Source organism: Leuresthes tenuis, unplaced genomic scaffold, assembly GCF_036924035.1.
Source record: "Leuresthes tenuis unplaced genomic scaffold, fLeuTen1.0.hap1 SCAF_21, whole genome shotgun sequence".
NCBI classification, from domain to species: domain Eukaryota; kingdom Metazoa; phylum Chordata; class Actinopteri; order Atheriniformes; family Atherinopsidae; genus Leuresthes; species Leuresthes tenuis.
This window is the reverse complement of record NW_027325375.1, coordinates 7,931,879-7,957,685: the sequence shown is the minus strand read 5'-3', so window position 1 is coordinate 7,957,685 and position 25,807 is coordinate 7,931,879. Positions and strand designations below refer to the sequence as shown.

Sequence of the window (25,807 nt, the reverse complement as noted above, 5' to 3'; positions counted from 1 at the left end):
AATGAGGCCATTTGGCAAGGCAGGAGACAGAGAAAATGATTACTGACATTTGTGTTCATGAAAAGCTTAATGATCTAAACTTTTACAGATGAGCTGTGTTGGTCATTCCTCTTGAACAGGAGACATGCCAAGAGTAAATTTCTCCTCTGTGTACCTTGGGTGGGGAAGCCAAATGACAAGGCTGCCCAGCTTCCCATCAAAATGTGAAGTAGCTACTGTGGTGTTCAGTGAAGGATTTTTTTTTTCAAGCCTGTAAAATTGCAGAATGCTTTCAAAGATCTATTCAAAAAGTATAGATAACAAAAGAGAGTAAAGCTCAGTTAGGCTGAGTTAGTACAACTTGTTATCATAATGCCATGATTAAAACTGGGCTCTTATGAATGGCAGACAAATTATCGATACAAGAGACTAAAACTTAGATGGGCCACAGTTTTGTTCTTTCTACCTTTTCTATCTACCTTTTGACAGTATGTTACCTTTTGCAGTTGAATTTCTCCCATTCCTCAGTTAACACACAAATATCTCTGAGAAGAGTGTCTCAGCTTTAATCAATGATGTGTCTAGTTTGACTGTACTCCTTGTGATGCGTTTTTCTTTCTCTTTTGATAAAAAAAAAAAACTAAATTCTGAGATCACTCAAACATCAGCAGAAAATAATTTCTTTTGACAAAAAAAGCCTCTCAGATCAAGGTCTTCTTGCTAGTTTTTCGAGATATTAAACCCTCATGTTGAGGAGACTAATTCTCTTTTTTTTTCAGCTACTGTTTCCGTGTGAAGTATGAACACTCATGCTCAAGATTAATCCTATTTAAATGAGATGGTTATAAGTCATAGTATATGAGCAGTACTTGAAGCCAGCAGCTCACAAAGACAACATAAATCACATGTCTTGTGGTGACTTTTCAATCATGTTTCTGTTATTACGTCTCAAACTGAGCTCAGACTAAGACGCCAACAATTAATTTTGGCATGTAAGAGTACAGATGGCCACATTTGTCACTATTCTGTCCTCGGTATAGATAAACTATACCTTGGCATAGATTACTATTGACAAGAGCAAGCAGCAACAGTGGTTGAGGGCTGTTGGTAATGGCCTGTGATTGAACACCTTGTGCTAAGGTCCCGCTGCTCTCTGCCTCATTAAATCTGGCAGGTCCTCTGTTCAGCACGCTGCATTGCAGGACACAGTCAGGACACATTTAACTGTCTCCACTACAACAGTCCCAGAAACGTGTGCATTCAGGATGGATTTCAAGAAACATTTTTAGGGCTGTAATGCTTGGAACAAGTTTTTATGTTTTTACAGTGTGATGTCAAAGGTTGCTGGTGAGTTGCTACTGTAAGCAAGGAGCACAGACTCCAGGCATCTTGTATCAGGAAGTTGTGTCAATTTTTCCTTTTGTTGTTAATCAAAATCCCTTAATCCAAACCTCGTCAGCCTTGGTTACTGCTGTTTAAGCCTTAGAGGATACCTCTTATCACTAAGATCATAAGAAAAAGATAATGAAAAAACATTTTATTGCCATTAAGGGCCCTGCATCATTTCTATGTTTGATTCACATTCTAGCCATTGTGGTGGAGTTCTTCCATTTAACACAAACAGATTAGTTCTGATTGGCTTAGTGTTTTTGAAAGTGGTAAATTCTTTACTAATTTAACTCCAATTCCTAAAGAATTTGGGACTCTCTGCATTAATTTATTGATAATCAAGAAACATATATGTGTTCAAGGGACACAGCTGAAAGTTAAGACTATATGCCTGTGATCTTCAGGTCCTCAGGCAGCACTGCATTAAAAACATGCATGATTCTGTCATGGAAATCACTGCATGAGCCCAGGAACACTTAGTGGCTCAGGAACACTATGTCATCCACAAATGCAGGTTAAAGCTCTTTGATGCAAAGAAGAAGTCATATGTGAACATGATCCAGAAACACCACCCTCTTTTCTGGTTTATTTGAAATTGACGGAGGGAAAGTAAAAAACTGTTCTGTTGTTTGATTAAGTGAAATGTGAAATTCTAGTTTGAAATCATGGATACCACATCAATCTTACTAAAGAGGAGAGGGACGATCCGACTTGTTGTCAGCACTCCCTGCATGTCTGAATGTATGGTGGTACATTAGTGACTATGGAGCTGGCACCATCAATGTTGAAAGGTATACAGGTTTTAGAGAAACTTATGCTCCCATGCGGAGAAGATATTTTTCAGGGAAGACTTTGCATATTTCAGCAGACAATGTTAAATCACATACTACATCTATTACAACAGCATGGCTTCGTAGAGGAGTCCCGGTGTTGGACCAGCCTGTCTGCAGTCCATACTTTCACCACTTTTTTACTTGGCTTGATACTGTGCTGCTCATCGAAGTCAGTGAAAGCGCCTACCTCAATGGCCAGCCTATCCTCAGGCCATTTCTCTACTCCTCGCCCATCCGGCCACTGTCACCTCCCATCGGGGAGTATTCCTCTCCATTACCGGCCTCTGTCCATCCCCCACTTAAATAACAGCAACTCTGCCACTCCAGACCCATTAAGACACTGCCGGCACTGCCGTAGCCAAACACACAAACTGCCCAAGCCTTTATAAATAGATGACATGAGAAGTAGAGAGCGGCTGGTTAGAGGAGGTAAATTATTCCAAAACAGCCAAACAGGGCTGAGACTAAGAACCCCCCACCACTCTGGCTCCTGCAGCTCCTCCGTTCAGGTGTCACTTTGGGCTGACTCAATTTTACACTGTAATGGACCTCCCGGTTCAACTACTTTTCTCCCACCTTTCTTTCTTTTTTTATCTCTCCACCACTCTCTTTATCTATCAGCAGCTGACAACAGCTTTACTCACTTCCCTACAGCACACATTTATTCCCCATACTGACTGTATACTTTGTACCACTTAATTTTGTCTAATAGTAATCAAAGTTAGAACTTTGCCCCAAAAATGTGGTTTGCAGAAAGGAAGGTGTGAAGGATAGCAGGTAGCAAGCAGGTTTCCTGTAAGAAAAGCTAAATTAAACATCTGGGATATCACCCACAGTTTTATGAAAAGAAAAAATTGAAGCCTTGATTTTTGTAGTGGTTGAAGGTGCAAAAAAGACTGAACTCACAATGCATTCACCGCACACATCATAGGCTATCCCTTATCGGTCAGAACATTTTTATGCAGATAATTTGTTCTGCTTCATAGTTTTATTACTCACATTTCTGTAGTGAAGTAAGTGGGCTTTTTCTTGCCATTAGAGAAACACAGGAAGGAAACACGGCCATATGGAGGCAGTTCGTCCCTTCCCTTTGATAACCCCTAGTAGCAAAGCAATGACTGGAGATATGCCACAGGATGGGAAACTTTAAGTAAACTTTATAAGTAATATCTTAAAAATGAGACAATGGCATGGTTAAGAGTTGGTTCAGTCTTTGGGGAAAAAAAAACAAAACAGGTCAAGGTTAGGGAATGATGTTAGTCTGGGTTCAAATAAGTAGCCTGCCCTATGGACATCAGAGGACCTTCTCCATTATAAAAATTAAGACATGTTTAAAGGTATAAATGGTCATAGATAAAAGAAACAATATCAGCTATCAATGTCGTCTACCAACATCAACCTCCCTGCAATGTCACCTTAGTTCCTCTTAAGCACCTACTACAGCCACTAGAGGGAGTGGTCAGTTGATAGTCTTGGATTTATTTCATATTCCAAAGAATATATACTTAATTTGCTTAAACATTTTGGGAGATTCTTTTTTTAGTATGTATAAAACCTTTTTATGACAGTCACATAGTAGTGAGATAAGTGCATACTATTATTATATTTTAGTATGCAAACACTGGATCTATGCTAGCATAAAATTATTTTATATAAAATTAACTTTGTTAAAATGTTCAGAACATGAACATTTTTGATTGTTTATTTTACAATTCATGTCACGAGCAAAATCAGCTGTCACTGGTATGGCTTGGAACACTTTCCTTGAATCTTGAAATCTACGTTTTGATTCAGAAAGGCGATGTCAGACATCACATTAGAGGGACCAACCCTAACTACTTGGGTGGGGGGTGTACAGCTCATTTTCATTTCCTTTGAAGAACAGATACAAGGAGAAGCTGGTCCAAGATTCTTGGAAAAATTAGATGGAGGCCAGCTGGGGCTAGCAGCAGCAGAGCAAACAGGCGCTAGCTGCTAGCCACCAGACTCTGCTAGTGGGCAGAGATTTGAGAAGGACCAGACTAGCATATTCATTGGTCCTTATTTATTGAATGTAGTAAAAGGTGGAGAATCACACTCAAGCCATTTTAAGGCCCTAATTGCAAAACTTTGAAATGTACAATTTCAAAGAACACAGAGGAGTTTTTAGGAAATTAAAAACAACTGCTGTGGGTCTTTAATTGTCATACATTTCTTTGCCAGACATTATATCTTTTAAAGTAGTTAGTTGTCTTGTAACATCAGTGTATGAATTATTGACAGGTTTCCATAGTAACACGCAGCGGACAATAAAGCTCTCACAAAATTACACACTACCAAGTTTATCCAAAAATATACAAACATCTGTTCATGCCTAAAAAAAATATGTTGATATATGACCTTGAACATTTTTGAGTATTTGGTGTTTCGGTCATTTCTATTGGTTTAGTTATTCTTACATCCTTTGTTCCACTATGTTCCGGTCTATATTTGTTACACTGAGTCTTTGCGTTACCCCCTTAGCAAGCTTACATTACTTTGACTGTCAAACTTCTTTAAAAGTTGATACACACTTGCTGACAAATAGTGTAAGCCATACGACTGAATGTGTCATGCCACTGTAACTGCTCTGACTTCAAAGTGTTTTTTTTTTTTTTGTATGGAGCTTCCACTCTTTGTTCCCCAGCTTTGTTTTTTTTCTGTAAGGGTGTGCGTTGGTATCTGGGTTTCATATTTCCACCCTGCTCAAGCCCAGAGGTCAGAGGTGTGCTGACCTTTTACATTCCAAAACCTTTTTTTTCTCCTTCCCCATATTTGGCCAAAGTCTCTGTGAGTCACCAATCCACTACTTTAGATCACTTACAATGTCTTTGTTCTTTCTCTCCAACCAATGTAACCATGTTACCTTCTGTCCTAAATTTGACCATGAGTAGTTTTTGATTTATGTGGCCTGGAGGAAGAAGTCATCTGTTTATGCCAGTCCACTGACAGAGCTAGACCTTAAGTCAAATTAGTAAATCAACAAAGAACGAGTGAGGAAGAAAGAGAATTGCAGTAAAAGGGAGGTTGGATTGTCAAATCATTTTAAAGTCATTTTAGTATCAGGAGTGTTTAAGGGATACCATTCAATTCAATGGCATCTTGATGAAAACAAGAAGTCCCAAGAAGAAAATACAGCAAACGAAAAGGATCAGCCTGGAATTTGTTTTCAGAAGCAACATTTTATTTTATTTTATTTTTTTAGGTTTTAGTTTTTGTACTTGTCCTTCTTCATTTTTTTCAAATAATTTTAATAGTTATTTTAACATTGATGTTTTCTGCTTTGCTAGTGTTTAGATTGCCTTAAAGTACAAATTGAAGTTTTAAAAAATTCATGCAAGGAAATTAAGTGGTGTCCCTTCATTCACCTGCCAAACCTTATTTCTAGCAGATTTTACATTGTTTGTGTTTTTTCTTGGGAGAAATTATTTAACAATCTGGATCCCATTCAGTAGAGGCCAATGGTTATCCAAAAAAATGGCAAGATTTTTTATTCTAGTGGAGCAAAAGAGCTGAAGATTATCCAGAGGGTGGATCTGGAACTTATCAGTGACCTCAATGTACCATGAATGCTACTACAGATTAGGAATCATCCTCCAAAGACCACGAGTGTAAGTGAAACTGGATAAACACTCAACTCTTTTTAAGCTATTCCAAGACAAAATATGACCAAGATAACAAAATCATGGAGATATGTTTGGTTGTGGCACCAGAGTGGTCATCATACGTCATACTGTGAGAGAGCTCTAAAAACATCTGTTGTAAAACAATCAAACCTTTTTCTAAAGATCCATGTTGTACAGTCTGGCTTGCTTTGAACTTAAAAGGTTGCTTAAGTCTCTTTGTTTTTTAGCACCCTAACTCTCCCTCAGTTCTAGAGCTGAATTCAACTTCACGCTTACTCTCCTGTACAACAGAAAATAAAAGACAGACGCACACCTAAAGTCATAAGGGATAAGAATATGTCAGTATTTATTTATTTTCCCTACAAGCACCAAAATTAGATTTTTTTTCTCTCCCCAAGCAGTATCACAACCATTCGCACCTTGAATCCTGTGACCAAAGCTCCCCCTTTCAGGCAGGTAGACGATTCATAGGTGACAGTGACTCAAATAACATGCACATTGACTGTAACGCTGTAAGCTGATACTCCCTACCAACGAGGTGAGAACTGAAGAAGTCTTTTTGATGAGAGATGAAACGTCTCATGGCATCGGCATCCAGTTGCCCTTACTCAAGCTCTTATGATTACCATGACCTGGATGACTGAGAATCTTCATCAACATATTCTTTCTCACTTGTTTTCTGTGTTGCTCTCCTTAACCACAAACTCAATCTCCCATCTTAAACTGCTTCCAAGAAACTTTTCTCTACCATTCCTCTTATCATCATCCTCCAGCAACATTCCCAGCTTCATCCACGTTCTTTAGTGTGCAGAGCAGTCAAGACAGTGATTGATCTGGTGTGGAGGCTGTCGTGGGCCTTCCTCCACCTCCAGTGGTTATGAACATGAGGCAGGCTGCTCTTCATAGATTTTTAAATTAGTGTCAGCTTTGCCCCAAAGATGTGTTATTGACTGATGAAATAGAAACTGAGCTCCAAACACTCAGTCCTTCCCCAGAGTTTTCCCCAGCCTGGTAATTGAAAAAGTGTGAAAGGAGTGTGTTCGAGGGAGCGTGCAACCCCATTTGTGTGTTTGTGATTGTAGGTGTTTGTGTGCTTGCAACTGTGTGCTCTTTATCTCTGCTGGAGAAAAATGCACCATGTTCGCTGGAGTCAAGATTCGATTGAAGTATTGCATAGGAGATCTTTATCTTTCTACACACCCATCCTGAAACATGAGTATTGTGTGCAACTTTAATCCTATAAATACAGCATGCTTCATGTCAGCCTGTGAGGAAACAGTTAGCAAAATATAACGTGTCTGAGCCTCCTGCATTGTTGGGTATCCTGTGGCTTAATAACTGTTAGCGTGTACAAGCTTGTGCGATTTGTTTATCACTGTGGCGATCACAAAGTGCTGTTGGGAGATGTGGCAGCCCTGGCTAGTTCTATGGTGACATCGCTTTTTAACTTAAAATGAACAAATACGGATCTTGTTGTAATTCTGGCCAGCTTCCCCTTTAGTGACTGTACTCATCACATGAATTGCATTGACAAAGAGATATCATAAACAAAATGATAAAATCCTGTCTCCCAGATTCCATCTCTGATTAACTTGTGGTGTCTTTTTCTCTCCAGGTTCAGACATGGCCATCTTTTGCCTGCTTTGTGGGAAGCGTTTCCAGACCCAGACAGCACTGCAGCAGCACATGGAAGTCCATGCCGGTGTGCGCAGCTACATTTGCAGTGAATGCAACCGGACTTTCCCCAGCCATACTGCACTCAAACGCCACCTACGCTCACACACGGGTAAGTGGAAGTGCCTATTACCCATCTAAACTTTCATAATAAAGCTATTATGCGCTACAGTGCATTATCCACTGTTCATCTATAGCCTCTTCTATAGCTCTAGGTTACACTTGTAGCAAACTAAGTACAGTAGAGTTGTCTTCTTCTTCTCAGCCACATTCTCACACTTGATGTGTTGGCGCTCCAGAGTAAATGGGATATGTAATCGCTTTGCTGTTTTCTGGGTTAGCCTCAGGGTCTGCTCCCATTTCAGTCCAAAATACCTCCACTGCTAATCTTCTGGGAGACCTCAGAATCAGATGTCCAAACCATCACAACCAGCTCCTCTCGACATGAATTGGTAGCAGTTTGTATTTTACATTACTTGTGAAATCTGAAATTCTCCCTCTACCTCAACACTGACCCCCTGTACCTCTTTTGACTAACCAGAGTTTAGACCATACATTAGGAGAGGATTGGAATTCAGATTGACTGGAACCACAAGAGTCTTTCCTTTAAGCCTTCAGTTCGATTACTTCTGGACTGTAGTGGTGTTTTCCATCTTTATATTGTTTTGGTGTGTGAGAGATGTTAGCAGCAGATATTTCTGGCTCATTTCTAACAGAATGACTGAACAAAAATTTCTCTGTTGAGAAATCACGACCTGATTATTCAAGAAGCACAACTCTTATTGTGAGCATTTTAATGTGGGAACCAAAACTGAAATATGCATCTGAGAGACGTGTAATAATTTAGTTGTATGATAGCAAAAAATATTCACCAAGTCTCTGTCTTTTCCAATGTGCTTGTAGTTTTTCATTGATATTTGTTGCAAAAACAAACAACAAGGTCAGGGGATACCGTCTTCACTTGCAGTTCAAATAAGTTGGTGGACAGCTGTATTCCAGTGGAAGAAGAAGAGAGAGCACTGAGAGCAGATATCTCTTCTACCAACATCTTCAAACTTTGGCACTTACACCAAGACTTTCACCAAGGACGTATGAATCACTCCACTCGTCAGAGCAAAAATACGTGTATTTGATTTAGGGGTGAAGATTCCCTTTAAACCGATTAGTTATTGCCCAAGCTAAGTATTAAGATATTTGATCAATTCTGGAGGATAAATAAGTGGGAGTGTTTCTCTGTACAACAAATTGTGAACCCAGCTCAGAAAAAATAGCAAATTGCCAAATATGTTCCAGCTTCTTTCCAACATAGCTACTCATAATTTCTGTTCTTTGGTACAGGCTGTTTTTGTAAATATAGTAGCCTATAAAAGACTTTCAATTTGTACATGGTGTGTGTATTTCTAAAATCATTTGTGTTTAAAGTAAGCCCATGGGTAGGTTTTTTGTCCCAAGTCCCCTCAGAGCAGAAAAATTAAGCTTTTTTTTATTTCTCAGGTCATCATAAACTGTATCAGCCTTTCCCACTTGTATGTTTAAGGGCAACAGAATAGCTGACAGTAAAATAATTCAGTTGCGTTAAGCCTTGAGTGTGAGGAATACAAAGACTGTCATGAACAAATTCAGCCTACAGTATAATACAATCTAAAAAGGCATGTTTTATTTTAGAAAATGTAGCTCTACTGAATAAGCAGTATGAATTCAGGTCAACACCAAATGAATTCTGCAGCAGTCAGAGGAGGATGATTTACAGTGACTATTTGGTTTGTTTTTTTTTTCCTTCGGTCCACTATAATTCTCTACATGCTGGCTCTCTTCTGAGACGAGGCCAGGACTGTTAATACATTTTTTCTGGAGAGCAGAGGTAACGTGACAGATGCGGCTGTTCAGAGCGGGGGTAAAAACGTAGCCATGACAGAATATGAACACATGGAAATGAATCCCATTTCACCAGCGAGGGATGGGCGCTTTTTTCTTCCCTCTTTTTCTCAGTCTCTCACCCAACTGCCTGTCTGTGACCTTAAATAACAGTCTCACTGTCAGAGCCGATTTAGCTCACCAGCTCACGGATAAATATTTGAAACGAAAGGCAGTGAGATGAGAGCAGTCAGCCCTATTTACAAGTCAGGCGAATACACCATTAGTGTGTGATGGTGGTAGGAGCTAGGGGGCTTTCGGGTGGGGCGGGTGGATGAAGCTGCTTGAGCCGCCTGTACAGTAGCGATGCACACATCTGTTCTCTCCAGCAGACATTGGAGAGGACACATGCAGTGTCTCTGATCCACCTGCCCACCCTGGCGACGCAAATGTCACCTCAGCCCGTCTCCAGAGCTGCAGATGAGACTTTGCAGCTTTTTGCCACTTTGAACCTCATCCCACTGTGGGCGTGTGTTAAATCACAATGAGCCAGCCGTGAAAGCAATCATTTGAATATGATGCAGAGTCTTTTGTCAGGGGATTATAAAGTCAGCAACTCACACAGCCATCGCGGGCACCAGAAATAGGTCCTAATTTACCCTGAGAAAAAAAGGAAAAAACACTGAGGCATGGTTCCTCTACATTTACACTTTGATGTTAATAATCTCATTCACACGTTGCAGGGTAACAAGGCTTAAAAACAGCTAGAGCTAGACAGCATATCCACCTTAGAGATTTAGCCCTGTTAGTTTACTGACATGAGGACTTGTTTGTTGATACAGAGACACATGTGCACTGCTATCACACAAAATTCAGGTTTTTTTCAGGTTTTTTTCCTCGTGTTGTGCCACATTTTCTTTTTACAAGTTTTCATGTATACATCAAAAGTGTGGCATCCCAATAATGGTGCAGGGATGGTCTCAACTGGATCGGCTATATTGGATTTAATTGTGTTTGTTGTTGATGCGACATTATTATGACAAAGATTTTTAATTTTGCTTCATGTTCTACAGCTTCCTTTCAGTCAAATCCACATCTTATACCCCACAATCCCATATCTACAACAGCAACCGATGAAGTTGTAAAATGGAAGTGCATTTGGTGAAGAACACATTATGACTGTTTTAAGATTTAAAAATCAAACTTTAGGATTTGATTCTGGTCTTGAATATTGGAACTTGAATCAGATTAATCCACAGTGTTCCACATGCTCTGATCCAAATAAATAAACTGAAGAGAAAAAGCTTAGTGATGTTACATGACTGTGATCACTGCTTTTTATTGTCATACTTAAGATTTTAAGTGTGACAGTTTTTCAGTAAATGATGTTGGGATACGCTGTCTTTGCTTCTGTGCACACAGTCATCTCCAGCACACAAAAGCATCAAAGAGGCATTCACACAAAACAGATCTCTGGTTCCCACAGGTATTTTCCCGAAGAAATAAGAGTCAATTTTGACGAGAATTCCCCGTAAATACAGAGATCTCAATTCCCAGTATTCAATCCTAATTTTAATGGACAGACTTTGGCAGCTCATCTTCTTGAAAAAGCTTTCCAGATAGAGCTTGGTTATTGGTTGAATCACTATTCTGTTGTATCAACTGACAACAGAAAGCAGCAAAAAGCACGTTTATGGACATTCATTATGTGCGCTTCATTTTACCTGTCTGCTGCCTTATCTTTTGAAAGCAGCCTTGCTGCTACGGGCTCTGACACTGGATCACCATTTAGGACGAGGAAAGGAAAAAAAACAGATTTAATGGTGTTTATTTCAGCATCCTAATCTTGCCATCTCACCTCCTCTCGCTTGCTGTGTCTCAGTTATTTCCTTCCATACACCTGCAGTTTCATCACCTCCTCTTGACATACCATTACAGCCATGTTGTCTCTTTATTTTATTTAAAGCTATATATTTGTAGCATGTATGCACAGTACAGTACATGTTTAAGCACTCATGCATTAATACACAGTGTTGGCTAAGAAGGGGCAGTCATAGCAGCTGTGCTATTCCATTTCCCTGGCAGCATACACATACAGACATACACACTCTCTTTACAGACCAGGCCTTCATTAATATTCTGTTGTTGTGCACTGTCTGTGTGCAAGTGTCTGTATGTGTGTGTGTTTTTTTTTTAACTCTGAGCCAATTTGATGTCTGCTGTGGCGGGGTGTTTTGTGTTCGCAGCTGTATTTGATAGCACTACAGCCAGACAGAGGGAGAAAGAAAGAGAGAGGATCGAGGCCAGTTCTGGTCCTGGCAGCAATGTAGCCCGGTAATTTACAGCCTCTTACCGTATATAATGAACACACCCTGTGTGCCCACGGGCACCCTGAGCAGCCCTTTGGGGTGTCAAAAGAGGTGATTGGAGAGGAGGGGGTCAGGAGACGCAGGTGGTGATGCTTGGGGGCACCCTTGGGTTCACTCAGCTTGCTGCGGTTCCACCTCACTGTGCTGCGTCCTCATCTGTGGCGTCCCTGCCATGTGGTCACACCACTGAGAAAGAATGAAAGAAGAAAAGTGAAGAAGGGGTGGAAATAGAAATAGAGGGGAGGGGAGAGCAGAAGGAGAGGGGAAGTAATAGTAGCAGATTTGGGATGGACGGAGGACGTGTCCCCATTGTTTTCTAGCACCCATGAGGATATCCTGACAAAATGAAGTCTGCCCCTTTACATGCTCACAATGTGATTATAGAATTATAGATGGTAGAATCTGATTTATTTAAAGCTCTTCAGTGCAACTTTGCACTTTGGCGTCCCCGAGTGGTAGTGGGAGATAACATGAGTGGTAATTAGGCTGGGTACACGATGCTGGACTTAGGTAGCAACTACGCTGTATTTTTTTCTGCCTCAGCTGATACCAGACATCATGTATTGAATTTACTGTGGGGTTCAATTCCCAATAAGAAATTGGGAAGTCAGCATGTTATGTGTTGTCTGTGAGCACTATATATCCAAGCAGTAGTGGCCAGTGCTTCGTGTAGATTGACAAAGGCTCATTTACTGAACACCAATAACAGTTGTACAGTTTTGTCATTGTTGTCTGGTATGTTTTAAGGGTTGTTTTTTTTTTTATCACTGTTATTGTAGCTAACTCTGAGTCACGTCACTTGATTTAAGAAAATTTCAGGCTAAATTAGATCCAGGGTGTAGGATTTATTCAGATCTAGTAGCAAAGTTCCTGACTGCAATTGACATAATACTGCCCACCTCACCCTCCTCTTCAAAGTTTGGGTCAGAAACACAAAAGGAACACACTAAAGCCGGTGTTTGGATCCTCCTCTGGGCTGCTATGGGAGTGGTAGTGCAACATTGCAAACTAAGAACTGGATGCATGATGCTGTTATGTACATCTCAGGATTTTGAAGGTCAGATTAATGTTCTTGGACTCTTTGTTGTGTTCCTGCCGTTCTAACGGTGTTTGCCTTGTGACGGGGAGAAGTGTGAGGAGCCCACTGCTGTCATGGCGGTCTACTTGGTCTGTAACTGTTTTTAGGTGGATGGTATGTGTCAAAGTAGCATCAACATAAATGCAATGGCCCAAGATTTCTCTTGGGTCTGGTCTGGGAGGGCTGGGCGGTGTGGTGTGGTTGTCAGTGTGATGTTGTGTGAAAAAGAGAGTATGATCAGATGTGTGTTCTTAAACTTGACAAGACAAAACAAGATGAGTGTGTGAGTTTATATATGTATTGATTTTATTATGTAAAGCACTTTGCGCTGCTTTTGTATAAAAAGTACTATATAAATAAAGTTTGATTTGATTTGAAATAGAACATACTGTATTTTCCAATGAAGCGATAGAGAAGTCTTGCAACAAGACATTAAGGGTAAATAACCCACTATAGGCCTTCTTGGAGCATTAGCATCCCACTCACTGGTCTGATAGGAGGCCTTAATTAAAGGCAGGTGAATCTGAGCTCAATTATTATTCTTGCAGCATCGTGCAAGCCAACCGAGCTCTGTGATGGATTGTGATCTCTGCTGTGGTTGAGACGCTAGAAAGAGCACAATGTCTTACAGCGGGAGCCACTGATAACTTCATGCAGACAAATAAAGACTGTCACTTTTATTGATTTTTACCCAGCCCCCACCGCCGCCGCCATATACACCCACATTCCCTGTTTCATCCCTGTCTCAGTTTTATCCCCCACCCCTCCATCGCCATCGCTTCTCTTTAATGGTAATGCATCCAACATTGCATGGCATCGGAAAACGTTTTCCTCCATAAAAGTATAATATAGCCATAATGTGATCAGACTCAAAAGGCTATGCATGTTACATTCTTTGTTCACTCCTCTTTTTTTCTCTGTTCCTAAATAAAACAACTATATGCGTACATTCTGTATGTACTTGCATACAATTTTAAATAAAATATGTGGATGGAAGTGAAATTGTCTCCCAACAGCGGGGCAGAGGTAGCAGCACATAAAGAGAAATGCAATTTATTCCCTGGCACGTTGCTGCTTGGACAGGCAGATAATGAAAGGCATAGGTCATTGATGGTGACTTAAACCTGCTGCAGTGGAGTGAAATACATTAATAAATATCCACAAAATTACTTGGATGGCGAGCGGGGGGGAGAGGAGCGGCTCCTCATCAAACACAGGAATACAATTAGTTTTTGGGCTGCTGGTGAGAGGCTCCCTGCAAATCATAATGTCCCTGATCATTGACATCTGAATATCCATTACAGCTGCCCAGTAGGGACCTCTGCTGCGGTAGCCTGTGGAGTTGAACATGATGCCCTTTATGATTTTCATTTCAGGAAGCACGCACACTGTACGTCCGTGGCCAGCCAGGTATCTAAAATATGTCTGGTGTGTCAGGATGAAATCTTATGCTCTGTTAATAAGAAGTGAAAATGCATTCACACAGTGTGTAAGCGTTAGACAGGTGTGCATGAACAAAAACACTGAAAATAAATATCTGGCATGGCAGATATTTATTTAGCAAAATAGAGAATTTTGTGTAACCTAACGATAGCAAACTCGAAATGTTGAACGTTTGAACATCTTTGCTTCTGCTTCTAAATCTCGCAACAGAAACGTGATGAACCCTGTTGTGGTTCTTTCACAAAAAGCCTGTGATCCAATTGAATGGAAAGAAACAACCGAACGAGGATCGAATTGCCTTGACTTTTGCTGATGTGTCAGGCCAACATCCCCTACATTCTGTTCAAGTACAAGTCCAAGAGGATAAAATGTAACGACTGGCTGCTGCTTTAACTCTTTTGTAAAAGCTTTAAAAAACTGACACATTTTTAGAGGAAATGGCATCTAAGGGGTTTGTTGTATTAAAAACTTACCTGTTCCGTGAAGATAAATCATCACTCTAGGTTTACCACATCAGTCAGGTTTCCAATGAGTGCATAGTAACACTGTGACCTCATGGTCAACACTACATCTCATGGCTGGTGAATAATCAAGACAGGCTGCAATTATTTAAGGCTTTTCACAAAACATGAGTGCAGGTGATTTGAAGATAAAGACAAAAGATGGATCGTGTTTGTCAGTTTGTTAAAGTAGGAATATATTAGAACAAAACACCTAATGTTTGTTCATTGTTTATTATCTATTCAAAATACTTAGATAAAATTCCGGAGTGCAGCTTCACAACTCTGTTTTTAGATTGATAAAAACATCTCGTCACACTGATGAGAACTAACTCGCCATAAATACTGTCACAAGAACTCAGCATTAGTTTTATTTGTGCATGTAAATGAAGGCACAGCTTAATGTCTTCAGTGTTCCATAGTATACCAATTTTGACTTTCAGTCTGTATGTTCACATAAAAGAAATCACTGGGATAAATTGGATGTTCTGGCTCTTCACGTCAAGATTTTGCCTGCAAATGAAGTGAACTTGTTTTTTTCTTTTCACATTTCAGCAGGGGACCACCCATTTGAGTGTGAGTTCTGCGGGAGCTGCTTCCGAGATGAGAGCACGCTGAAGGGCCACAAACGCATCCACACCGGGGAGAAGCCCTATGAATGTAACGGCTGTGGGAAGAAGTTCAGCCTCAAGCACCAGCTGGAAACCCACTACCGTGTGCACACAGGTGCTGCAACCAAAAGTCCAACTGAAAAACAGCACATGTTTGATGAAGAAAATGTTATAATGCTACTCTTAACAGCCTCGTATGCAGATCTGTGGTGTATGCAAAGGGAAAATTAATTCAAATTAACACTTTCATGTGCAGATAGTGAGATCACAAAATTGTTCTGTAAGTTACATTCAAGAGCAACTTTGCTACCATTCAATCTGCTCATCTCTAGCTTTAGCCGTTATTTCCATATACAGTACAGGTCAAAAGTTCAGATACACCTTCTAGTTATTTCTAGAATAAATAGGTATATCCACAATTTAGGCTGGTACTGTAGAGGGTAAGCAAAAATATTGTTGTTGGTGTCTGTACAGGCAGAATGGTGAGCTATTTTACAATCTCCTGGCTTCTTAGCACATGATCATTACACCTAAAATATTGAAACGTTTTACTGCATGTATCTGTACTGTTTAAAAAAAAAAACGTTTCAGTCAAGCTGTATCTGCAGGTATCACTTTCAAATTGTAACAATGAGACATGATTTGGGGCCTGCTGAAGGACTCTAAAATAACCAAGTTGCAAGAGACCAGACCTGATGAATATCTATGTTGCTGTGATACAGTAGATGAATGTCTGAGAAGACTTAGTATTGATCCAAGTATATTTATAGGCCCATAAAGATGTTGACACTGTGATAGGCTAGGTGCCCTGGAGAATGAGTGCATGCTACGAACTTAACTGAGTGAGTATAGCCTACCACGAGCGCTCACCAGGGTGGCACACAGCCAAGTGTTTGTGCTCCCCACATCACCTTTTTTTTCTCCAACGCACACACTCGCGGCAGCACCCTCCCATCTTCCATTCAATAAGCCAGCTGTTAAGCCACACTATCAAGGCAGCCTGTCCAATAATTGGCTCCCCTCTGTCCACCCTTTTCTCTCTTATGTGGGGGAAGGGGGGCTTTGCGTTAAGCTGGAGAGCAACAGCAGATAACAAGAGCGAGTGACAAGCTCACAGTCAAAGGCCACCTCACACAAAAGGGAGCTGCTTGATGAATCATCGACATTGGCAACCTAACCCCCACCCACCCCCCCTCTCTCCACACATCCCAAATGCCAATGGTGGATCAATACCTAGACCCCATTTGCAATTCATTATTAGCTGGTTATTTGAGGCAACTCTGTTTACAGTCTGGTTATCAATATCAACATCATGCAGGTGTCCACACTGAAACGAATGAAGACTCGCAAACTGCATTTATGATTATTGGCTAAATGGCACCATAATCCTGCCCCCTGCAGAGGTCAAGGTTAACCAGAGCTTCACAAGAACAGACCAACAGCAGCAGCAGAGGCAGGAAGACAGGCGCTTTGCTCGCACACATGTGTGAGACTTCAGCTGAAGGGTGACAGCAAGCGCTGGGCCAGATCACTTCCGACAGCTCATTTCAAATGCCATTCGTAAAGGTCAGCATTTACATGTCTAATTTGAGTCTGCTGGCTTGAGCGCTGGTGGATTATTCCCTGCCATCACTCAAATCATTAGCACATTTAGGATGGCTGCTCTTTCCAAATTGAAATGTGGTTCTTGAATATAGCAGCCCCCACAGCAAGAAAGCAGCGTCACACTTTGATTTATAACACCTTCAGGAGTTCTCTGTGGAAGGAGCTGTACATTGTGTAATGTACCATAGATTACTTTATTAGATACAATATTCAAAAGTAAAACCTGAAATGTGTTCTAATTTAGGTCTTAAATTCTTGAATCTATTTGCTGGGTTTACCTCAGTGTCTAATTTAGTATTCAGAAAATTGTGGTATATTACGACTTGTTTTCTCATTTTTGTAGCTGGGGTCATTTTTCTTTGAGCTGTTTTAACACTGACATGAACATGACTTTGCTTGAAACACAAGAAACAGGAGTGCTTCCTCCAAATGGAGAAATCAATAAACCTTTGTTAATTTGTTTCATAACATAAAAGTAAATAAAAACATGATCAAAAAAAGGATTTAATGTTAAAAAATATAGAGGTCTGGATTTTTGTTTAAGAATACTTTTAAAAGGGATTTTGGAACAGTGTAGGTCTTAATCTATATCAGAATGTGTAACAGAAAACATAAGGCAGTAATTATAGCGACATGAGACATGAGAAAAAAGCATACATGTGATTTTTAATTTGATCTTCTATTTGAATGAAGGATGTTCTCAAATGAATTGGTAGGATCACCAAAAAGAAGAGTAGATATAGGTTGAAAACTTGGCTATCATATAGTCAAATGCAATAGATAGAGAAAACAGTATATATCATATTTACCGTATGTGTTTGACAAGTTTAACAACAATTGACAAGACTCGCTGGGGCCTCATAAAAGAGAAGTGAGATGCAGAGTTACAATCTAAAGAGTGTAAAATGTGAACAGTCATCCTGACCATTCCGGTTTTACACAAAGTTATACATATGGATTAAAGGACAAATTCAGCATGAAGAAATTGACAAAACCAATCTTTCTTGTTGAATTTGTGCTTAAACTTCACCTTAGCCAAAAAGTGCCTATGACTGCTGGAGAACTTGTTTCTTGTCACATTGGTCCTAGCTTTAGAAATGCACTGCCTGTGTTGCTGTGTTCCCTTATCTCTGTAATTGCCTTACTGTGTCATACTGCAAGGAGATATGGCTAAAACTACAAAAGTTTATTCAGTAATTTAATTGCTCAGGAAATAGATCTGCAATGCACCTTTGTTCAAACAAACACAATATTTATATAGGCTTTCACGTGGATGCACACGGAAATAATTGGAATTGGAATAATTGAAACCCTTGTGTAAGGAACAACAAAGATTTTTCAAACTGTGTTAAAATAAGAATTTACATGCTTCAATTGTAAATAGCAAAAGTGTAGAATAATACAGTACAACTTTTCCTTCTCTTTAGAGTGATTGCTGTAAAGAATGCCATTTTCTCCCTATTTAACAGACTTATTACTGAATGACACTATGACAAACATAGGTGTTGTTTCAAACCCTTTCTTGTCATCCTTAGGTGAGAAGCCATTTGAGTGCAAGCTGTGCCACCAGCGATCCAGGGACTACTCTGCCATGATCAAGCACCTGCGCACCCACAATGGCGCCTCACCCTACCAATGCACCATCTGCCTGGAGTACTGCCCCAGCCTGTCAGCCATGCAGAAGCACATGAAAGGCCACAAGCCAGAAGACATCCCTCCAGACTGGCGCATTGAGAAGACCTACCTGTACCTCTGCTATGTCTGAGATGGAAATAGTGAATGAAGAGGGTGGGGATGGGGTTGAGAGGTAAGGGGAATGTAATGGAGCAGATAGGAGGCATTGGTTTTGACGATTGAGGAATGTCGATGGCAAGACACTCGAAAGCAAGAGGGTTTGTTTTTCTATTTTTCTTTTCAAGCAAAGGTGGCAATGAGTGGTGGGGTTAAAAGGCAGTAACGGTGGGGCAAAAGTACTAAGAAGAGGAAGACTTGGACATGGAGAAAGATTTTTCCACCATTGTTCGGATTCACCGGGTCATTCACTACATCTGCAACTGTGCTAATGTTTCAGGTCATTTCATGCAGCACCATAAAGCAAGCAAGCAAGCTGCAAGGAAGTGACTCTTTGGATGCTGCTGCCATATTGGTGGGGAAGCAGATTCTCAAGGGCTATCTGAACCTGTACATGTGTGCCATCAGGAAACGAATCCTTCACTCCGTTTAGTCTTCTTCTTTTTTTTCTGGTGTTCTGTGCATGGTATGTCACACTGCTCACTGTTTCTGCGTTTTGAATATTGAAAACTTTTTCTTCATGACCATAAAGCTGAAGTTTCTGGTTGTTATAACAAGCTTATCTTGGAGAAGACATATTTTCCTAGCTAATTAAAGTAAGCAGTGCTACAGACTTTGATTTAACAGCTTTGGATCAACATGCTACTTGTCTTTTCAACTCCAAATACATGTTTGCTTTGTCACCTCTCCCCTTCTATCCCCAAGCAGTGTGCACAGATCTCCCATGTGCCACAAAATCTGCAAGTTAACCTGTCCATACATGAAATACTTTAGATGCTAGCAGTGGCAGTATGATAGCCCCTGAGAATCAGCAGCAGAGCCTTTAGGCTTATGCAGTAGTTGAAACAGTTGAACTGGATGAGTGGGAGTATCGACATGCTGCAAACCAGGCACCCATTTGTTTGCGTGAAGATGCTTTTGCTGCTTTTTGTTGGAAGTCTCCAGAGGTTCCTCAGTGGTCTTCCTGGTTCTGCATCTCTGTCAGATGAGGGCTGGAGAAGGTCGAGTCATCACTGGCCACTCACGGTTCTCCCCAGAGAGCCAAAGGCTAACTTGTGTCACTTTTTCTTAATATAATATTCTTAGCTCTGCAGTTTATCATGGCTTGATTGCACAAGTAAAGCAAACTACGACAACAGTCTCTGTTTGATGTCAACGAAATATATACATCCGTCATAGATATAACTCGCTGTTACAATATACCACAATAAACCCAGCTTATCCAGCTATTCAGCAATAGATAAATTGACTGCTTTTATCCATATGCATTTAACCAAATGGTTATCAGTATCTCACACTAATGATCAAATACATAAACTGACACATAATCAACCGCAATTCACCACAGTAGAGAAAATTAATTGGGGCAAAGGTTGCTGTCCGTGGGAGTCCTGTGACTTTGACTGCTAGTTGTGAATGTTGACAAAGTGCTAAGAATGCCTTAGCTGCACACCTTAACATTTGTCAAAGGTGGCATGGCAGTTTGAAGACTGTTCTGTGGCATCGAAACATGAATGTGAAAGTCTGTAAGCCAGATTTGTACAAGGCGGTGTAAGAATATATATACCGTAGCAGGTTAATGCTGCCTTTTTATATGAAGTTGGAAAAAATTGAATTCCCACCTTGAATGTTCCAGTCTCCAGAAGATTTTCTCCATCCATAATCAGTATTTTCCATCCAACAACTCTTGCCAAACTTCAACCGGACAAGCCCAAAACCTCTACTACCTGCAAAATCCCCATATTCAATCTGGTTAAGCAGTTTTTAGTTGACAATATATACCGTTCTATTACAGATATGGTCGACATATAATACATATTCACAAATATTGTTTCATAGATTTGTAATACCACAAAAAAGGCTACTTTTATAGCATTTTTAAGCATTGTAATGTTTCTACTGTGTCTGGTGGATAGTTATGATTACTAAAACATAGCAAAGGGAGTAAAAGAGGTGTTAGCAGGCACCCGTAGCTTGATATTGAAATACATGCGAAGCATTTTACACTGTGTGCTGCAATGCTTAAGATTACCACTTCTGGAAAAAAACCTGAAACATTCCGTTGGAAGGTTGGAGGTGGGAATGTCCAACTTTCTGATGTCTCTGAAATGCAGCATTAAACCCATACGGCATGTACAGTCGCAGGTGTTGTGATCGAACCTGTAGGCTTTAAACAAGATCACCGCACCTCACAGCATCATCTAGGTGACATATCCAAATGGTCGATGGAAATGGGGGAAGTCACTGACTGGACGAAACACAGCAGCTAAAGAGGTGACCAGTAAGAGGACAGAATGAATCAACTCTTTCTCTGTGGTTTGTCCCTGTGCTTTGTCTCTCTCGTCTTTTGTTGTTGTTGTTGTTGTTGTTGTTGTTATTATTATTATTGACCTTGAGTTTGATCTCAACACATTGTACTTGAATTACCTCATTTTTGTGACCTCATGTTGCTTGTGAATTTTAATTTTTCCCTTTTGTTTCATGTGTACATTTAGTTCTTGTGTTTTGTTTATGAGTGCGTGTCGGAAAGATACATTGCAAACGCAATGAAGCAACGTGTACGCGGAAAAATTAAGTGCCACAGTGAAGAGATTTGTTAGTTGTTCTGATGTTGTGTATTTGTTTGTGCATTACTTGTTACCAAACTTGGTATTATTAACCCTGTTTGTTAAGGAGCCGGAAGGTTTGATCATTTGTTATAAAAGCTACCTCTAAGTTGTTTTTATGTTTTTTGTTCTTTTTTTTTTGGCAAATGCACACTTTTTGTTCGTGTTTTGCATTACTTTGTCATTGCAACTTCATCTCATGCTTTTTTTTGTTTGTTTTTAAGTTGATTTATGATTGTCTGTGTTTTCCAGCAAAGTGTATATAAAAGGGTAAGAGCTGAAAAAGTAGAGGGTGGACAGGATGAGAAAAGTCTTTCGAATGGACGTGTGTTCTTCTCTTGTTGTCTCCCCCTGCACCTCCGACCACAGAAGAGCAGAGAGAAAAGAAAAAAGAAAAAAAAACGCAATTCTGAAGCCTTAAGTGACGAGTAAGGGGTGCAGCAGATGAGACGAAGTACTATTGCTTTTTAAGAGCGTTTAAAAACAAGAGTTTAACTTGAAAATATGTGAATAGAGTTGTAGTTTTGTAATGTGAAAAAAAGATGGTTCATCAAGAACGCTGAGCTGCACAGGACAGGTCATATTTGCAGCGATGCAGAGTGCGCTGGACAATTGGAACTGCAAGTTGTAATCACAAAAGACAAACCAGAAGGTTCAAAATAGCGATTCTCTTGGCAGACAAGCTCTCTTGAGATATGGGTGTATTCCTGAACAAGAGCCAACAGAGGCAATTTGATATATAAAAATTGTGATATTTTTGTATTCAGTGTCAGTCTTTTTTCCATTTGTGGAGGGTTACAGCAGGGCACAAATATTTGTATTTCTTTGTTTTGTTTTTTTTAAACCTGTCTCCTTTTTTTCTCTCTCTTTCTGGGTGTGAATCATCTTTGCCTTGCTCCTCTTTGATAGTGTTGGACAAAAAAACAAAAAGACAAAAACAAAACGTGTGTAAACATATTGTAATAATAAGTGTTGCTTTCTGGATGTCAGTTGCATCGTAGGTGAAGGACTAAATCTATCCGCCACAAGTTTTACAAGTGTGTGTGTGTGTGTGGGCGTGTGTGTGTAAGTGACAAAGTCTAAAAAGAATTTAAAAAAGATGATTTGAAAAAAGAAAAGAAACAAAAAACGGAATGGCAGGCGAACGCTGCCCAACCGACCAATTAGTACTTGTCATTCACGTTTTTTTCAATCAAACTTGACTGTCAACGTTTTTCTTTTTAGTTTTTTTTGTACTTGAAAAAAGAAGAAGGGATGGCACATCCTATGGTGTCTTGCCATTTTATTCTCAAACACTGTGAGCTGAGGGTTTCTTATTTTTTTCCCACCCTCTGATAATATCCACCCACTATAATATACGCAGTCACAGTTTAGTCTGAACACCACAATGCAAGACCAGTTCCGTCACGTTGTTCTTATCATCGTCCTCTGAATGTTTTCTACTCTTTCGTGCGGGTGAAAGTGTGCGTAAAAAAAGTGTGTTACTGTGTGCGAGCGTGTGCGTGTGTATTAGTGGGAAAATGCACTAATCAGATACAAAATAAAAGGATATTCTATGCCACTGTTTTTTCTGTTGGGGAAAAAAATATATATATACATTGGCATCAATATAGTTCTTCCCTCAATGTTCCTCCGATGTTTCTGTACTATCTTTGTGCCTAAAAATGGAAATTGTTCAACAAAAGTATCCATCTATATCTGCTTAGTTTCTGTATTTTCAGAAGAAAATAAAAATGTTGTCTGCGGCACCCTAGGGATGTCATGATGCTCGAAATATGACCTTATTTTCTCTTGTTTAGTTTTTTTTTCTTTCTTTTTAACAGCGCAGGCCTTTTTCTTTTTCTTTTTTTTGTTAAGGACTGTAAAAAAGATCCTTCCCGCTGTTGAAATAGCAACTTCGTTCACTTCTTTTCTTTTTCTTTTTTTTAATCTGTGCTATGTGATTGGCATCCAAAAGCAATTATTTAGCAAAAAAAAAAAAAAAAGGAAGAAAATACCTGAAATGTAGATGGGCTGTTGCGGCGAAACTTGCAAATACTTTTTAGGACAAAATCTGCATCATGCAATTGTTTTTCTCTCAGCAAATTAAGCCCGAGTCCGTTTGTCCTTTTTTGTCAGCAACAGGTTTGCTGATGAGGATCGTCTCGTTCTTGAAGACTTAAAAAAAAAAGAAAACCCCCATTTGGGAAGGTTGGCACTAGGGAGTTTCCCTTCTGCTTTGCTTCAGTTTTTTTTATAAGTACTTTTCCTTTTCTACTAAATGCATTTAACAGGGGATGTTAAATTCGTCAGAGAGGAATCATGGCATCCCTGGAGCTGGCACTCTGTGTTTTGGTGTGGTGTTTCTAGAACAAAGTAACCATTTCATGCAGTGTTGCAATGCATGTGCCATCGAGGTCTAGACTAAAACTGTTTGAGTAACAAAGCACCAAGACATTGTATTTTTTTATATTAGCACTGAGGACCAATTGCCCTGTCGGACCAAGCATAACAAAGCTTTTTATGTAACAAAGCTTTTCTCTCTGTCTTTCCCTGGCTTGTCTGTGCTACTTCTCCTCCTCCATTGTTGTGACAGCACAAGTGCCAGTCGAGTTGCTCTGTATTAAGAAAATAGTGTTTTTATTATGATTTGAATTGTTATAGTTTTTGTCTACCTCAGCACCTAATCTTAGCCTAATCTTAGAAGGTGCCCAATTATTATTTTTTATTTTCTTTATTTTGTTTTCTTATTGTTGTCCGTTGTAAAATTTCTTTTGAAATTTGCAGTAGAGCTTTGCAAAGGTCCTTTGTCTTCTCCAGCGACAACGTGCTATTCTTTTTTTTCCCCCTGTGGCAGTACGTTTACTGTTGAGCTGTGCCACCAATCTATAGCCACCGTCTGTTGATATAGCGGTTGTTCTTTTTCGTTTCTTTCCATGTAGAATCAGACACATCTCTTTGTAACATTTCAGTGTTCTCTGATGGAGTGTGAAAAAAAATAATAAAAAGGAAAAATAAAAGATTTAATGCTGCAGGTCCTCTTCTCCATGTTGTCAATAAAGTCAATGTTGTGCCTTTGATAGTGAAAATATAAAGGAAAAAACTTTTCTTTTCTTTTTTTTCAAATCCTACTAATGGTAGATTGTTTTTTGTAGTGTTTTTTTTGTATTTTTATTTATGGGTCTCATAATAAAAATCAAATCATGATGTTCAGTTGTATACTTTCAATCTGCAGTTAGAAAAAAAAATAAAAAAGTTGACTTCATGTTGTCTCTTAGCACTCTGTCTGGCTCTGTATTTGCCTCCTAAAAGATAACACTCGGCAATAGACCTGCATGGAAAATAATAGTTTCATGACTCTCTCTGCGTGTGTGTGTGTGAATGACAGTGTTCCACTTTTTCTGTAGTTCTTTGATTTATTAAATCATAAGATCTCAGCTCTGCGGCACCAAGGCATAGTTTCATTGGCACCAGAATTTGCCATTTTAGTTTGTACATAAAGGTTTGATGTGTGTTTAGACTGAAATAATGTAATCCTTTTCCGTGTCTTTGTAGATGGCAGTATTAATATGTAAGAGAAAAAGAGTACAATTATAGCAACTGTGCATTGTACTAAGACACCAGATCTATTTTAATTCCTATGAATAACATGGAAAAAGATATTCTGCTCGTTTCAAGGAGGGTGATCCTTTTTAACCTTTTTCACCTCACAGCATTCCTCCCTGAAATGTTGTGACCATGCTTTTTTTTTCTTGAACTGCACCACTGGAAAACGTAGGGTGTGATTTTCAGGCCCTGTGCCGCAATACAGATGGAAGTGCAAGAGACATGACACTGCAGCATTGGGCAGCTGTTATTACATGGCAGGACAACCAGTTTTTTCATGCACGTGATAGCATGTGATGACTGACCGTACATCAGTGGTGTTAGATAAAAGAATAGAAAAAAGGCTGCTTAGACATGTCCTGTAACTTTTTTTATCAGCTTTCCCAACTTATTGGTTATTGCCACTGAATGGAGCCAAGGCAGAAATACTTTCAGATGTTAATCTGGGTTGATGAATATATCTCCACTGTAGAAAATTACACAAATGTAGGGAAGAAAAGCAAAAATCAATGACAGCACAATCAAAAGGTAAGGTAAATTTTTATTAGCTGAAAAAAAAATCTATTTTATCACTTGATATACTGAGTTTTGGATGCATTTCAGAACTATATTATAGCATGCTAGCAATAAAATCTGAAACTATCTAGATATGTATATGTTTATTTATATCTACAAAAACATGGATGAGAGACTTCTGTTTTCAATGATTTTACCTAAGGATTCACAATCTGAATACAATTATTTTACTTTAATGCATGATGGCAATAAATATAACAAGAAAAACGTACCATTTACTTCTATTTACATTATGGAATGGCCATGAATCGTTTTGTCATCCAAACCAAG

At 39.5% G+C, this 25,807-nt stretch overlaps 1 protein-coding gene across 2 annotated transcripts in view; it reads left to right on the top strand.

Moving 5' to 3' along the window:
* Positions 1-24,620, top strand: part of zbtb16a (zinc finger and BTB domain containing 16a) — a 141,927-nt gene extending 117,307 nt beyond the window's left edge. For both annotated transcript variants that reach the window (XM_072374503.1, XM_072374504.1), the window contains exons 5-7: positions 7,461-7,631; positions 15,319-15,489; positions 18,515-24,620. In XM_072374503.1, the coding sequence (XP_072230604.1) occupies positions 7,461-7,631; positions 15,319-15,489; positions 18,515-18,744 (572 nt within the window). In that variant the 3' untranslated portion in view covers positions 18,745-24,620. The remainder of the gene's footprint in view (positions 1-7,460; positions 7,632-15,318; positions 15,490-18,514) is intronic.
* Positions 24,621-25,807: the final 1,187 nt, after the last annotated feature.